Here is a 15,462-nt window from a genome sequence, read left to right on the forward strand (position 1 = left end):
GAATGAAATGATGAGAAAATGAAATGAAATTTGTATTATATTTTGGGGAGGTTGGAGTAAATGTTTATAATTTTCATTCATTCAATCATTTACACACCATTCTACACCATTTGAGTTAAAAAATCTAACCACATATTTTGAAAGGAATGCTGATTCCATTTCTTCTATATTTTCCCAACAATCCCCGTCATGCGAAATTCAGATTCTCAACCTCACTCACTATTGTCTCATACATTCTCCTTTCTGTTTTTGTAGTTTTTCATTCCAAGTGAACGCAACTTTAGTGTGCTTAATTAAACAAACATCAGCACAAAACAATATACAGTTCCTCATTATGTTTAACTAATCTTTTAGTAAGACCTTTAAGTTAAAAGTGCTAAAGTAACAGTAGAGACCTTGAAGCAATTACGAGCTAAACGTTATAATAGCCTGAACACTCCGTACTTTAACTTTTTATATATTAAAACACCAAGATATTGGCGATTATTTCACACATTCCATATCAGCCACACGTACCAGACAGGTAATGTTGGCAATTAATTGGAAATTATTTAGTACATGATGATTGTGAGCCACTACAAGAAAAACAGACTCAGACAACACCTTTCAGACAACACAACGAAAAAAAACCGTTGCGAAAAAAGAACACACAACGGTTGCTTTTTTGACCTCGACTATCCATTGTCTAAACCAGGACTCATACTACGGTTTTTAAAAGCGTTGTTAAAAAATATGTAAAAAAGTTTGTTTGACACAACAGTTTATAAAGACCATTGTTTTTCAGAAATTCACACAATTGTCTATAAAACTGTTGTTAAATATTATACAACGGGTTTCCAAAACCATTGTTATTTGCAAAGTCAGACAATGTTGTCAAGTAACCGTTGTAATTAATAAACAACGGTTGGGGAAACAGTTGTGTTTGTACATATTACACAATATTCCACTAAACCGTTGTTAAAGAATGCACAACGATTTTAATAATGAGTTGTTGTATTCAAATTCACACAACCGTTTTTGGTAGCATTGTTCTTTAAACCTCGCACAACAGTTTGGCTTAATTATATGTATTGTATTGTTGTATCATTTTAACTCATACAACAGATGAGTATATAGAAACCGTTGTCTATTAGAGACACTAAAAGACAAAAATTACCTTTTTATAATAAGACAAAATTTACAATTGACTATTTTTGTTAAAAAAACATATAAAACAAACATAAAAAAAATTAATTTTTTTTATACATGACTAATATTGGTAGTTCTTAACATCCGTACGGTTAGATCATCAAAAAAAATATTTATAAATTATTACGGAACTAATCTTATAGATAACAAAATTTCTAACCAGTGCTTCCTAAATTGTAAACATAAAACACATACTAAGAGGGGTGTATTGGATTGGGATTTTAAAGATTTTTTTGCATTCATGAAATCCGAGGGTATTCGATTGGGATTGTTTGAAATCCATTAAAATCTTGAGGTATTCAATTGGGATTTTAAATTATGCTTTAAAATCCGATGGTATTCAATTGGGATTGTTTAAAATCCATTAAAATCTGATGGTATTCAAATGCTGATGGATTTTTTTTCATTTCATAAAATGATGGATTTTGTGGCATTCTTCAGTGTATTTTAAGTTTTTTGAAATCCCACCAAATTCAATGGGATTTTGAAGCATTGTACCTAAATCCTATCAACTCTGCGACATTTCATCAAGAATCCGCACAAAATCAAAATCTCATACAATCCATTAAAATCCATAGACTAAAAACAATGCATTAAAATCCCAATCGAATACACCCCCGTAATACTCACGTCCGAACTACAAAATTATCTTCTTGTTACAAATGAACAATACAAATTTGCATATATGTTTAATACAAATATAATTTTTAGATAAAAAACATAAAAATAAGGATTTTTCAAGGATAAGAGAATCTTTAACTCTTAAAAAAAATAATTTATTAGACAACTGTTTTTTTCCAATAAATTGTTGTTTACACTACTTACATACAACGAGTTTTGTTGAAAACGTTGTTTGAGCTTATTTTGGACAATAATTTCTCTTACAAAAATTCTCATGGGACAATAACCATTGTCTATTTACAAGAAAATGTGGCACCACCTGATTGGTGGAAAATATTTCACCTGGATTGCTTACTTGGCAAAATGTCACCAATTGATTGACTTCACCTGGATCACTTAGTTGGCATAATAAGAGCCCTTGACTTTCTGAAGGTGTCACACAACGGTTTTTTAAGAAAACTGTTGTATAATATCTAATTCTTAAATTTTTTAATTTTATAATGACTTTGAAATTGATTTTTAAAATTTTTAAATTTGAATAATAAAATAATATGACAGTCAAAATTTAATAAATTTTATCATTTAAAATTTGACCATGGCTATTAATCTACAAATATGAAGTATGATTCGAAAGTGTACGCCTCTTATTTTTTTTTTCAAAAAAAAATAATATTCATTTTTTAATTTTAATTTTAATATTAATATAAAATCATTTAAATAAATTTATTCAATAAATAATTTGTATTATATTTAATTATTTTTCTCTTTAATATAAAATGTATAATATATCACAAATGTAAATATGTTACATATAAATATAAATTTTAGTCAAAAATTTTATCTTAAAATCAATTTCATTTATAATCTAAAAAGTGAAATAGATCAGGCCAAAAATAAGAGCGGCTACTGCTCCCCCAAAATTTTCATTAACCAGCTCTACGCCTCTACCTCTCTAGAGAAACACATTCTCTGTCTCTTCTCTCTCAAACAAACTCTCTCATTTTCTTCACTGTGGAACAAATTCCAGATCTTTCTTCTCAGTCTCTTCGTCTCGTCGGCTGGGTCTGATGCTCCTAGGAGATCGAAGGCATTTATAAAAGTGCAAATGGGTTTCGATTTGGCCAATTTAATCTATGGAGAATAGATGATGTTTAAATTTCTAAACCCTAGTCTGATATTCCATTTTGATATGTGTTTTATAGTTTCAGTTATATATGTCTTGTCTCCTAATTGTGACTTTGTTTTTTTGTATACAGGTTTTAGCACATCAAATTGAGGCTTCTAGATGCAGGTAATAGCATTGTCATATATAGTACATTTAATTTCTCATATGTTTTGGTTTTCATGTGTAGATTTTATTGAGTTAATTATCTTAAACTTTTGTTTTTGGACTGAGGGCAACATACATACTAAGTAAGAGATAAGGGAGAGAGACAAATAGAGAGAGAGCGACTGAGAGATAGTAACAGTCAGAGGGAGGGACAGAGTGAGAGAGGGAGACACATAGAGAGATCGGGAAATATATTCTAAGAGAGTGGAGATGGAGGGAAGGAGGGAGAGAGAGATTTTTAGGACATTCACTGAGAAAGCAATGTCTAAAATGTGAGTATTAATTTATGATGGGTCCTCATTAATGTCTGGGCTAATACATTTTGCCTTTAGAAAGCCTTTCCCCTTGCTGATTTATCTTTATTTGTATAACCCTGCAGTCATAATCTTTATTTTGGTGCGCATTATTAATTTTGGAGTTGCTTTCTGCGCTGACATTTTTATGATTGCAGTCAGAAACTCAATTTTCCTACTAGAGCTATGTTCTGTTTCATGACACAAAATAGCTTACAATTAGTGTATGAGGGCCTTCGATTTGGGTCCTTCGATTTGCAGTCTAGAGGGCCTGGTTGGCAAGTTGAGACTGGTAGAATGGACAACTTAACTACTAGCAAAACTACAACAAACAATAACATTCCACCCCAACTTCCGATTATATCAGCACACGTATATGCCTATGTATTATTTTACCATAATGGCGAGTTCTCTCGATATTGCTTGATTAATTTGCATAACTTGTCTTTGCTGCAGGTATTACAATCTCGCACATGCAGTGAATGAAAGAGTTTTAAGGCAGCCCTCAATGCTACAAGCTGGAATCTTGAGAGATTATCATATTGTATGTTCCATTTTTCTGAGAGACTGATCTAAATAAAACTTATTCTTTGGTTTATTGTCTTATGTCATTGCGAGTAGCTCTTTCTTGTTAACATAGCAACAAGTAGATCCTTGCCAGCCATGTGTAGTATTATGGAACATTTGATTTTTGATTTGTTGATGCAGATAAGGACAACTACGTCAACTACCACAAGAGATTAATTGATTTAGTAAATATCAGACGGTTATGAGGACGACAACACCATGGGTAGTGCCCAGCCAGCTTATACTTCAATGAGAAAGTATGTAAGGTACTATAGAGACTTTGTGATTGGGCTTAACAAATCCTTGGTGGATGATTCCAGTATTGAGATATGCATGCTTGTACAAGGTTATTTGTAGCCATTTGAAATGTTATTAATTTAGTTTGTACAAATTATTTTAATCTTTTGTTAGGCAAAGATTTGACTTTCAGTTACTTGTATAAATTGTATAAGACAATAGTTTGATTTCTAAAGTTTTTACCATCTCAACAATTGTACAAATAAAGTTCACACAACTGTTGACTCTATTAATGCAAGAAAACACATTATTTTATCGAAATTGTTGTGGGGAGGGAAGAAAGACAATACTTTGTCTCAAGGGAACTATTGAATAACAAATTGTTTTAAAACATTCTTTTATAACTAAACCGTTGAATGGAGTAATTTCAAACAATATTTTTTTTTTTGGTATTATTGACTATAGGAAAGAAGGACAATCTTTCGTCTCAGGGGAACTATTGTCTGAAACATATCAGACATGTGGTATGCATTTAAGAAACGCATGAATAACACAAGGTCTTACAACACTCTGTTACATCAAAACAGTTGTGTATACCAACCTTCCAACAACATTTTCTCGTATTTGCGTTGTTGTCTTGCAGTAAGACAGACAACGATTGCGTACCGTTGTCTCATCCCAGTATCAGACGGCATCTCAATACTCAACGGTATTTGAGGGTTTCAGACAACGGGTAATTTCCGTTGTCTGAGATTCATGTTTAGCAGTTAACTGGGGCAATGACAGCACCAACGACAGTAAGGCCCGTCTTCCAGGTGGTTCCATCACATCCATTCATCGAGAACTTGACAGTATTCTCACAGCCACAGGCGCCTGTGTTGCAGAATTCACCAACCTTAAGTCCCACCAAAGTATTCTTTGGCTTGGTCTTCAAATCTTCCTTGTGCTCTTCAGTAGTGCCGTTGGGACGAGTAAGCTTAAGTGTCACTGGACCGTTCATGCAAAGATTGTCGCTAAGCTCCACAGCCAAATACACTCCGTATTTCACTCCCTTGATGAGGTTGTTGGCATTGTACTTTCCGTCAATTTGTAGCCAGCATACTGTGATCAGTTCAGCAACCTCCAGAGACTGGCAGCTGTGTGTACAAAAGTCCGAAAAACCAAATATTATGTAAAACTTTATCTCAAATCTTTGGTCTCGAAAAATGGAAGTCAATAATGTCCAGTCATTAAATTTTGTAGTACAAAAACACCAAAAGCTTTCCAACATGTGCTATACATACCTGATTGGGTAGGTCTTAGAAACCCATTTCCAGTAGCGGCTGTCTGAACCCCAAACTATTGAGAGCTCCTTTGCACTGATAACCGCTGCGAAGGACTGGACCAATTCATCAACATTAACGGAGGTATTTCCGAATCAAAATATATCGTACAAAATTATATGACTAATTAGACTATAATTAAGAACAAGTCACACGCAGGTATACTGGTGTGTGCATGGTGCATGAAAATAATACTATTGCAGAATTATAATTTCAATAGCTTAATTAGTATATAAAAAGGTACCGAAAATTAACAACCAAAACAACTTACACTCTTGTCTTTCACAGCCTGGACACCTTGAGTCCACAACGACACGATGTCATCACGCTGCAATTGAGCCATCTTCCTTGCTAGCTGAGAATAAGAAGTTCTTGTGTAATTCTTGTGCTGTCGATGCCAATCCTCACTTCCTTGAGCTGTATTTATAGCGTTTCAGACGGTCCTATTTGTGCACTTATTGATAGTTACACTTAACCTTATCTATGGTAGTAGGATGCTCTGTCCCGTTATTCTTTCTTTTTATTAAATAAGTGGAGCTTGAATAAGAGATTCATCAATTATTTATGCCATTTGTGCGGTAGAAGCCTCACTGGAATCTGGTAACTTTCGGTTTTGATTGAAATACTCATATAACGATGAAATTGTGGAAGCATCCTACTATGAAAAAAGAAATACATACAGTGACAGGAGTACTTCTGTCAGATCTCGGAAATTGCTCAACTCGATTAACTCTGAAATTAAATATTGGCACACATGAACCAAACCACAAAAAACTGAGCTTCTCATGAATCGTTGAACAAGTATATTCTGGAAACTGAACTAGAAAATTCGTCACAAGATCTGCCTGTATAAATAAACTTATAATTACTTTCAAGGCTGTTAAATTTTATAATATATGTTCGTGAAAAAATATTCCTAATCCAGAATACCAACTACCACAGGTTGTTTCTGACCATTATTGGTAACCTTTTTGCCCAGATACCGACCAAATTAAGTTATTTCTAAGTAAACACATAATTTAAGAAATGAACCACATTTCCGACCGCTAGTGTATGAAATCCGGTCGGTAATGACTTCACGGTCGGAAATGAATTTAGTTTGTTGGATTTAAAACAGCGAATCCCCAAATGATCCTGCAATACCTTCTGACTGAATTTTTTTTAAAAAAAAACCCTTCTGACCGACTCATTTCCGACCAACTCAGTTGGTCGCTTTTATAATAGGGGCTCCCCAATTGAACCTTGAATTTCGTTTTGACCGAATCATTTCCGACCAACGTTATTGGTTGGTTTTAAAACAGGGCCCCAAATGAACCCTAAAATTTATTTCCGACCGCCCCTAGTTGCTTTTAGGTCTATTCAAGTGTATGCCAGGTTCTAAGAAAATTTTAAAACATTACCGACTAAAGATAGCGGTCGGTTGTCGGTCGGTTATAAATATCATTTCCGATCTTTTATTTACAACCAGGTTTTAAAGGACCAACACAATCGGTCGGTCGGTGGTCGGTTACGAGGTGAAAACCGACCAACTCTCTTTATTTCCGGTCGGCGGTCGGAAATGCCCGCTTTTCTTGTAGTGATAGCAACTTCCATCGGAACACAATATCTTACACTTTTTAAGTCATAAATCACTGTTTTAAACTTTCCAAACAGCTTCCAAGTATCATATTAAGCTTATCTGATGGCCCTTGTACTCGAAACAGAATAAAACATATACAAACGAACACCACCAGAGCAAGGGTGTAGCCAAAAAGCTCAGAAATTGCGTTAAAACCTTTTTAACATCTTTGTGCGAGGGAGTAACTAAACAAAAGGTGATTAAAGCACTCTGCTTAAAGTGTCAACGAAACTAAGTTCGTGTACACTTGAATGAAATTGAAAAAAAGAATGAAATGGAAAATTGTTCGTAAATTTAATGGAAAATGAACAAGTTACGAGCAGTGTTACGAAAATTGGACCTAATCGGTTATCCTACCCATTCAGGATTATCGGCAATACGTGATTAATCGGAAGGATTAATTGGAGTGAAAACCAGATATATTTTAATATTAAATAATATTTAATATTTTTTTATTATTATATTAGTTATTTATTATCAAATATATATATTTAGTATATCATAAATTCTACGGTTGTTCATATTTAAAGTAATATAATAGTTAATTTTAATAAATTTTATATATAATTTGATTAAGAAAAATTTATAAGGATTAATCAGATTTTAAAAATCATATCGGTCGCCTACCTTGGGGGATTGATCGTTAAATCAAGCGATTTTTAGAACAATGGATACGAGACAATAGTGACTAAACACGGATGAGCCTAAATTTAGTGTACTCTTAGACTTTGCTGAGAGAATGAAATGAAAATTGTATTATATTTTGGGGAGGTTGGAGTAAATGTTTATAATTTTCATTACTTCTATCATTCTACACACCATTCTACGTACACCATTTGAGTTAAAAAAAATCTAACCCACATATTTTGAAAGGAATGCTCGATTCCATTTCTTCTCTATTTTCCAACAATCCCCGTCATGCAAAATTCAGATTCTCGAACTCACTCACTATTGTCTAATACATTCTCCTTTCTCTTTTGTAGTTTCTCATTCCAAGTGAACGCAACTTTAGTGTGCTTAATTAAACAAACATCAGCACACAACAATATACAGTTCCTCATTATGTTTAACTTATCTTTTAGTCAGATCTTTAAGTTGAAAGTGCTAAAGTGACAGTAGAGACCTTGAAGCAATTACGAGCTAAACGTTATAATAGCTTGAACACTCCTTACTTTAACTTTTTATATATTAAAAGCACCAACATATTGGCGATTATTTCACACATTCCATATCAGCCACACCAGATAGTTGATGTTGGCAATTGGAAATTATTTAGTACATGATGATAATCAGATTCATGTTTAGCAGTTAACTGGGGCAATGACAGCACCAACGACAGTAAGGCCAGTCTTCCAGGTGGTTCCATCACATCCATTCATCGAGAACTTGACAGTATTCTCACAGCCGCAGGCGCCTGTGTTGCAGAATTCACCAACCTTAAGTCCCACCAATGCATTCGTTGGCTTGGTCTTCAAATCTTCCTTGTGCTCTTCAGTAGTGCCGTTGGGACGAGTAAGCTTAAGGGTCACTGGACCATTCATGCAAAGATTGTCGCTAAGCTCCACAGCAAGATACACTGCGTATTTCACTCCCTTGGTGAGGTTGTTGGCATTGTACTTTCCGTCAATTTGTAGCCAGCATACTGTGATCAGTTCAGCAACCTCCATAGGCTGGCAGCTGTGTGTACAAAAGTCCGAAAAACCAAATATTATGTAAAAATTATCTCAAATCTTTGGTCTCGAAAAATGGAAGTCAATGGGATGTTTGGGTTAGCTGAAAAGAAGTGACTTTTTACTTAAATTAAAGAAGTGGAGTAGAAGTGAGAAGTAAATAAGTTAATAAAGAGTTTGGAAAAGAGGTAGAAGCTGTGAGAGAAAATCTAGTATCCTCAGCTTCTTAAAAGTGCTTCTACTTATTTACACAAACAGCTCAAGAAAAGCATAAGCCAACACCAACTTCTGTCCGGTCATTAAATTTGTAGTACAAAAACACCAAAAGCTTTCCAACATGTGCTATACATACCTGATTGGGTATGTCTTAGAAACCCATTTCCAGTAGCGGCTGTCTGAACCCCAAACTATTGAGAGTTCCTTTGCACTGATCACCGCAGCGAAGGACTGGACCAATTAATCAACATTAACGGAGATATATATATCGTACAAAATTATATGACTAATTAGACTATAATTAAGAACAAGTCACACGCAGGCAGGTGTGTGCATGGTGCATAACAATAATACTATTGCAGAATTATAATTTCATTAATTACCTAAATAAAAAAAGAAGTGAAAATTAAAAACCAAAATAACTTACACTCTTGTCTTTCGCAGCCTGGACACCTTGAGTCCACAATGACACGATGTCATCACGCACACGCTGCACTTGAGCCATCCTCCTTGCTAGTTGAGAATAAGAAGTTCTTATGTAATTCTTGTGCTGTCGATGCCAATCCTCACTTCCTTGAGCTCTATTTATAGCATTTCCGACGGTCCTATTTGTCCACTGATTGATAGTTACACTTAACCTTATCTACGGTAGTAGGATGCTCTGTCCCGTTATTCTTTCTTTTTATAAAATAAGTGGAGCTTGGATAAGAGATTCATCAATTATTTATGCCAATTGTGCGGTACAAGCCTCACTGGAATCTGGTGAATTTCGGTTTTGATTGAAATACTCATATAACGACGAAAGCGTGGAAGCATCCGACTACGAGAAAAGAATTACAGTGACAGGACTACTTCTGTCAGAGCAGGACATTACTCAACTCGATTAACTCTGAAATTTAATATTGGCACACATGAACCAAACCACAAAAAACTGAGCTTCTCATGAATCATTAAACCAGAATATTTAGGAAACTGAACTAGAAAATTCGTCACAAGATCTGCCTGTATAAATAAACTTATAATTACTTTTAAGGCTGTTAAATTTCATAATATATGTTTGTGAAAAAATATTTGAAATCCAGACAACCGACTACCATAGGCTGTTTCTAACCTGGTAACCTTTTTGCCCAGATACCGACCAAATTAAGTTATTTCTAAGTAAACACATAATTTAAGAAATGAACCTCACATTTCCGACCGCTAGTGTATGAAATCGGTCGGTAATGACTTGACGGTCGGAAATGAATTTAGTTTGTCGGTTTTTAAACAGAGAATCCCCAAATGATCCTGCAATACCTTCTGACTGACTCATTTCCGACCAACTAAAATATTGGTCACTTTTATAATAGGGGCTCCCCAATTGAACCTTTAATTTCGTTCTGACCAAATCATTTCCGACCAACGTTATTGGTTGGTTTTAAAACAGGGCCCCGAATGAACCCTAAAATTTATTTCTGGCCGCCTCTAGTTGGTTTTAGGTCTATTCAAGTGTATGCCAGGTTCTAAGAAAATTTTAAAACATTACCGACTAAAGATAGCGGTTGGTTGTCGATCGGTTATAAATATCATTTCCGATCTTTTATTTACAACCAGGTTTCAAACGACCAACACAATCGGTCGGTCGGTGGTCGGTTACGAGGTGAAAACCGACCAACTCTCTTTATTTCCGGTCGGCGGTCGGAAATGCCCGCTTTTCTTGTAGTGATAGCAATTTCTATCGGAACACAATATCTTACACCTTTAAGTCATAAATAACTGTTTTAAACTTTCCAAACAGCTTCCAAGTGTCATATTAAGCTTATCTGATGGCCCTTGTACTCGAAACAGTATAAACCATATACAAACGAACACCACCAGAGCAAGGGTGTAGCCAAAAAGCTCAGAAATTGCGTTAAAAACTTTTTAACATCTTTGTACGAGGGAGTAACTAAACAAAAGGTGATTAAAGCACTCTGCTTAAAGTGTCAACGAAACTAAGTTCGTGTACACTTGAATGAAATTGAAAAAAAGAATGAAATGGAAAATTGTTCGTAAATTTAATGGAAAATGAACAAGTTACGAGCAGTGTTACGAAAATTGGACCTAATCGGTTATCCTACCCATTCAGGATTATCGGCAATACGTGATTAATCGGAAGGATTGATTGGAGTGAAAACCAGATATATTTTAATATTAAATAATATTTAATATTTTTTTATTATTATATTAGTTATTTATTATCAAATATATATATATTTAGTATATCATAAATTCTACGGTTGTTCATATTTAAAGTAATATAATAGTTAATTTTAATAAATTTTATATATAATTTGATTAAAAAAAATTTATAAGGATTAATCAGATTTTAAAAATCATATCGGTCGCCTACCTTGGGGGATTGATCGTTAAATCAAGCGATTTTTAGAACAATGGATACGAGACAATAGTGACTAAACACGGATGAGCCTAAATTTAGTGTACTCTTAGACTTTGCTGAGAGAATGAAATGAAAATTGTATTATATTTTGGGGAGGTTGGAGTAAATGTTTATAATTTTCATTACTTCTATCATTCTACACACCATTCTACGTACACCATTTGAGTTAAAAAAATCTAACCCACATATTTTGAAAGGAATGCTCGATTCCATTTCTTCTCTATTTTCCAACAATCCCCGTCATGCAAAATTCAGATTCTCGAACTCACTCACTATTGTCTAATACATTCTCCTTTCTCTTTTGTAGTTTCTCATTCCAAGTGAACGCAACTTTAGTGTGCTTAATTAAACAAACATCAGCACACAACAATATACAGTTCCTCATTATGTTTAACTTATCTTTTAGTCAGATCTTTAAGTTGAAAGTGCTAAAGTGACAGTAGAGACCTTGAAGCAATTACGAGCTAAACGTTATAATAGCTTGAACACTCCTTACTTTAACTTTTTATATATTAAAAGCACCAACATATTGGCGATTATTTCACACATTCCATATCAGCCACACCAGATAGTTGATGTTGGCAATTGGAAATTATTTAGTACATGATGATAATCAGATTCATGTTTAGCAGTTAACTGGGGCAATGACAGCACCAACGACAGTAAGGCCAGTCTTCCAGGTGGTTCCATCACATCCATTCATCGAGAACTTGACAATATTCTCACAGCCGCAGGGGGCTGTGTTGCAGAATTCACCAACCTTAAGCCCCACCAATGTATTCTTTGGCTTGGTCGTCAAATCTTCCTTGTGCTCTTCAGTAGTGCCGTTGGGACGAGTAAGCTTAAGGGTCACTGGACCGTTCATGCAAAGATTGTCGCTAAGCTCCACAGCAAGATACACTCCGTATTTCACTCCCTTGATGAGGTTGGTGGCACTGTACTTTCCGTCAATTTGTAGCCAGCATACTGTGATGAGTTCAGCAACCTCCAGAGGCTGGGGACTGTGTGTACAAAAGTCCGAAAACCCAAATATCATGTAAAAATTTGTCTCAAATCTTTGGTCTCGAAAATTGGAAGTCAATGTCCAGTCATTAAATTCCAACATGTGCTATATATACATACCTGATTGGGTATTTCTTAGAAACCCATTTCCAGTAGCGGCAGTCTGAACCCCAAACTATTGAGAGTTCCTTTGCACAGATAACCGCAGCGAAGGACTGGACCATTTAATCAACATTAACGGAGATATTTCCGAATCAAAATATATCGTACAAAATTATATGACTAATTAGACTATAATTAAGAACAAGTCACTGGTGTGTGCATGGTGCATGACAGTACTAATAATATTGCAGAATTATAATTTCATTACCTAAATAAAAAAAGTAGTGAAAATTAACAACCAAAATAACTTACACTCTTGTCTTTCGCAGCCTGGACACCTTGAGTCCACAACGACACGATGTCATCACGCTGCAATTGAGCCATCTGCCTTGCGAGTTGAGAATAAGAAGTTGTTGTGTAATTCTTGTGCTGTCGATGCCAATCCTCACTTCCTTGAGCTGTATTTATAGCGTTTCAGACGGTCCTATTTGTCCACTTATTGATAGTTACACTTAACCTTATCTACGGTAGTAGGATGCTCTGTCCCGTTATTCTTTCTTTTTATAAAATAAGTGGAGCTTGGATAAGAGATTCATCAATTATTTATGCCATTTGTGCGGTAGAAGCCTCACTGGAATCTGGTAACTTTTGGTTTTGATTGAAATACTCATATAACGACGAAATTGTGGAAGCATCCTACTATGAGAAAAGAAATACAGTGACAGGAGTACTTCTGTCAGAGCTAGGAGCCTAGGACATTACTCAACTCGAGTAACTCTGAAATTTAATATTGGCACAGATGAACCAAACCACGAAACATTGAGCTTCTCAGTAATTGTTGAACCAGAATTTTCTGGCAACTGAACTAGAAAATTCGTCACAAGATCTTGCTGTATATATAAATAAACTTATAATTACTTTCAAGGCTGTTAAATTTCATAATATATGTTTGTGAATAAATATTGAATTAGTTGTTGAGTGAGTGTCAACCCTAGTCCCACGGAAAGATAAATAAGATTTGTCTTAAACTTTATTAGTATGAGGTCTTCTGGGAGGAGTTTAAAAACAAATCCGTGCGGGCTTGTGGAGTTGACATGTGTTGCGCGGCCAATATTAGTAGCCAAGGAGAAGTTTAATTGATCATAGGTGAAATGGGGTCTGGGTACATCCACTAATTTCAAGGACAAGCCTGCAATGGAAGAATGAAATCTGTCACAAATGGAATTGCATATGTCATTTTTGACGGTTAAATCCGTCAAAACTTTTCTCCATTGCTAGGTTAAAGGGTTGTGTTACTTGTGTAGTTAACAGAACTGCCGCATGGAATTCATCTAGTACTTGTATATGTTCCAGATTCTCTCGCTGTCACTGTACTGTTGTAATTTTATTGATGATTTTTTCGAAACATATTTATTTAATATTCATTCACCATTTTTGTTTGGCCATATTTTCTTGGCTTAAAGCAAGTGCTAGAATAAAAGTAACAGTTACGACCCAAGCAGTAAAATTGAAGGAACACTCCTTACTTTAACTTATTATTCATTAAAACACCAACATATTGGCGATTATTTCACACATTCCACATCAGCCACACCAGATAAGTGATGTTGGAAATTAGAAATTATTTAGTACATGATGATTATCAGATTCATGTTTAGCAGATAACTGGGGCAATGACAGCACCAATGACAGTAAGGCCAGTCTTCCAGGAGGTTCCATCACATCCATTCATCGAGAACTTGACGGTTTTCTCACAGCCGCAGGCCGGGTTGGTGAATTCACCCACCTTAAGTCCCACCCATGTATTTTTCGGCTTGGTATGCAAATCATCGTGTTGCTCTACAGTGCACCCGTCAGGACTAGTAAGCGTAAGGGTCACAGGACCGTTGATACTAAGGCTGTTGTTAAGCTCCACGACCAAATACACTCCGTATTTCACTCCTTTAGTGAGGTTGTTGACGCTGTACTTTCCATTGACTTGTAGCCAGCATACTTTAACCAGTTCAGCAACATCGAGAGCCTCGCAGCTGTGTGTACGTACATATATGGAATGAAATTTCTTTTGTAAGAATATGAATAACAACAGTGTGAAAAACCAAATATTTTGCACAAAATCTCTCTCAAATCCTTGGTTTGGATAGTTATGGATGTAAATGTACAGTGATTACGTTCAATAGTAAAACCATCAAAAATTTTCCAACATTGTGCTATACGTACTTGATTGGGCTGGTCTTTGAAACCCATTTCCAGTAGCGAGAGTCTGAACCCCAAACTATTGAGAGTTCCTTTGCCGAGAGAATGGCAGCGCAGGACTGGAGCATTTAATCAACCAAGGAGATATTTGGGAATTAAACATTTATAAGAACAAGTCATATGGTGCATGATTTTGTTTTCCTCTTTTGCTGAAGTATAATTTCATTACCATGTAAATAAGATCGAATAATGTATATCAAACAACCAAAATTAACTTACACTCTTGTCTTTCAGAGCCTGGAAACCTTGAGTCCACAATGACACGATGTCATCTCGCTTCACTTGAGCCATCTTCCTTGCAAGTAGAGAGACTAGAAAGTCCTTGTGTAATTCTTGTGCTGTTGATGCCAATTTTATTTTCCTTGAGCTGTATTTATAGCAAACAAGTAGTAACTTTTGCACCACAATTTACCCACTAGAAAATTCTCAAGATCTGGCAGTATTAATTAATTAATTAACTTGTATTTACTGTCCAGGCTGTAGAGTTTCACAGGATGTATTTGTGAAGAATTGAAGTAGCCTCCTAACTGGGCGGTGTCCATAAAATCGGTGCACGATAAACTTAAAGTCGCAATATATATCACAGTAAATTTCACTTAAGTTCTTTAGGTACAACCGTTGTAA

The 15,462-nt window shown here is 35.2% G+C and overlaps 4 protein-coding genes and 1 long non-coding RNA gene across 5 annotated transcripts; 1 reads left to right on the plus strand and 4 right to left on the minus strand.

Moving 5' to 3' along the window:
* Positions 1-425: 425 nt before the first annotated feature.
* Positions 426-5,990, minus strand: LOC108193771 (protein PHLOEM PROTEIN 2-LIKE A1-like). The gene is made up of 4 exons (XM_064086026.1): positions 5,830-5,990; positions 5,520-5,614; positions 4,985-5,372; positions 426-568 (listed from the first exon to the last, which is right to left on the minus strand). The coding sequence occupies exons 1-3, from the start codon at positions 5,899-5,901 to the stop codon at positions 4,997-4,999; spliced, it is 543 nt and encodes a 180-aa protein (XP_063942096.1). The 5' UTR covers positions 5,902-5,990; the 3' UTR covers positions 426-568; positions 4,985-4,996.
* On the plus strand, positions 2,699-4,557 carry LOC108193784 (uncharacterized). The gene is made up of 4 exons (XR_010288171.1): positions 2,699-2,958; positions 3,066-3,100; positions 3,889-3,976; positions 4,141-4,557. It is a non-coding gene; the product is annotated as an uncharacterized LOC108193784 (long non-coding RNA).
* A 2,354-nt stretch (positions 5,991-8,344) lies between the features above and the next one.
* On the minus strand, positions 8,345-9,651 carry LOC135149909 (protein PHLOEM PROTEIN 2-LIKE A1-like). Its single transcript, XM_064086025.1, has 3 exons — positions 9,490-9,651; positions 9,199-9,293; positions 8,345-8,853 (listed from the first exon to the last, which is right to left on the minus strand). The coding sequence occupies exons 1-3, from the start codon at positions 9,565-9,567 to the stop codon at positions 8,478-8,480; spliced, it is 549 nt and encodes a 182-aa protein (XP_063942095.1). The 5' UTR covers positions 9,568-9,651; the 3' UTR covers positions 8,345-8,477.
* A 2,322-nt stretch (positions 9,652-11,973) lies between these two features.
* On the minus strand, positions 11,974-13,059 carry LOC108193792 (protein PHLOEM PROTEIN 2-LIKE A1-like). Its single transcript, XM_017360614.2, has 3 exons — positions 12,898-13,059; positions 12,604-12,698; positions 11,974-12,482 (listed from the first exon to the last, which is right to left on the minus strand). Exons 1-3 carry the CDS (start codon positions 12,967-12,969, stop codon positions 12,107-12,109), a joined length of 543 nt encoding a protein of 180 aa, XP_017216103.1. The 5' UTR covers positions 12,970-13,059; the 3' UTR covers positions 11,974-12,106.
* Positions 13,060-14,087: 1,028 nt separating this feature from the next.
* Positions 14,088-15,173, minus strand: LOC108193802 (uncharacterized protein PHLOEM PROTEIN 2-LIKE A4-like). The gene is made up of 3 exons (XM_017360626.2): positions 15,058-15,173; positions 14,803-14,897; positions 14,088-14,612 (listed from the first exon to the last, which is right to left on the minus strand). Exons 1-3 carry the CDS (start codon positions 15,127-15,129, stop codon positions 14,240-14,242), a joined length of 540 nt encoding a protein of 179 aa, XP_017216115.1. The 5' UTR covers positions 15,130-15,173; the 3' UTR covers positions 14,088-14,239.
* Between the last annotated feature and the right edge of the window lie 289 nt (positions 15,174-15,462).

Source organism: Daucus carota, chromosome 1, assembly GCF_001625215.2.
Source record: "Daucus carota subsp. sativus chromosome 1, DH1 v3.0, whole genome shotgun sequence".
NCBI classification, from domain to species: domain Eukaryota; kingdom Viridiplantae; phylum Streptophyta; class Magnoliopsida; order Apiales; family Apiaceae; genus Daucus; species Daucus carota.

Coding starts and splice junctions, on each gene's coding strand:
- LOC108193771 (XM_064086026.1), bottom strand. CDS start 5,901: ATGGCTCAATTGCAGCGTGATGACATCGTGTCGTTGTGGACTCAAGGT. Junction 5,615..5,829: donor AGGCTGTGAAAGACAAGAGT/GTAAGTTGTTTT, acceptor GAATTGGTCCAG/TCCTTCGCAGCGGTTATCAG. Junction 5,373..5,519: donor TCTAAGACCTACCCAATCAG/GTATGTATAGCA, acceptor TTGTACACACAG/CTGCCAGTCTCTGGAGGTTG.
- LOC135149909 (XM_064086025.1), bottom strand. CDS start 9,567: ATGGCTCAAGTGCAGCGTGTGCGTGATGACATCGTGTCATTGTGGACT. Junction 9,294..9,489: donor AGGCTGCGAAAGACAAGAGT/GTAAGTTATTTT, acceptor TAATTGGTCCAG/TCCTTCGCTGCGGTGATCAG. Junction 8,854..9,198: donor TCTAAGACATACCCAATCAG/GTATGTATAGCA, acceptor TTGTACACACAG/CTGCCAGCCTATGGAGGTTG.
- LOC108193802 (XM_017360626.2), bottom strand. CDS start 15,129: ATGGCTCAAGTGAAGCGAGATGACATCGTGTCATTGTGGACTCAAGGT. Junction 14,898..15,057: donor AGGCTCTGAAAGACAAGAGT/GTAAGTTAATTT, acceptor TAAATGCTCCAG/TCCTGCGCTGCCATTCTCTC. Junction 14,613..14,802: donor TCAAAGACCAGCCCAATCAA/GTACGTATAGCA, acceptor ACGTACACACAG/CTGCGAGGCTCTCGATGTTG.
- LOC108193792 (XM_017360614.2), bottom strand. CDS start 12,969: ATGGCTCAATTGCAGCGTGATGACATCGTGTCGTTGTGGACTCAAGGT. Junction 12,699..12,897: donor AGGCTGCGAAAGACAAGAGT/GTAAGTTATTTT, acceptor TAAATGGTCCAG/TCCTTCGCTGCGGTTATCTG. Junction 12,483..12,603: donor TCTAAGAAATACCCAATCAG/GTATGTATATAT, acceptor TTGTACACACAG/TCCCCAGCCTCTGGAGGTTG.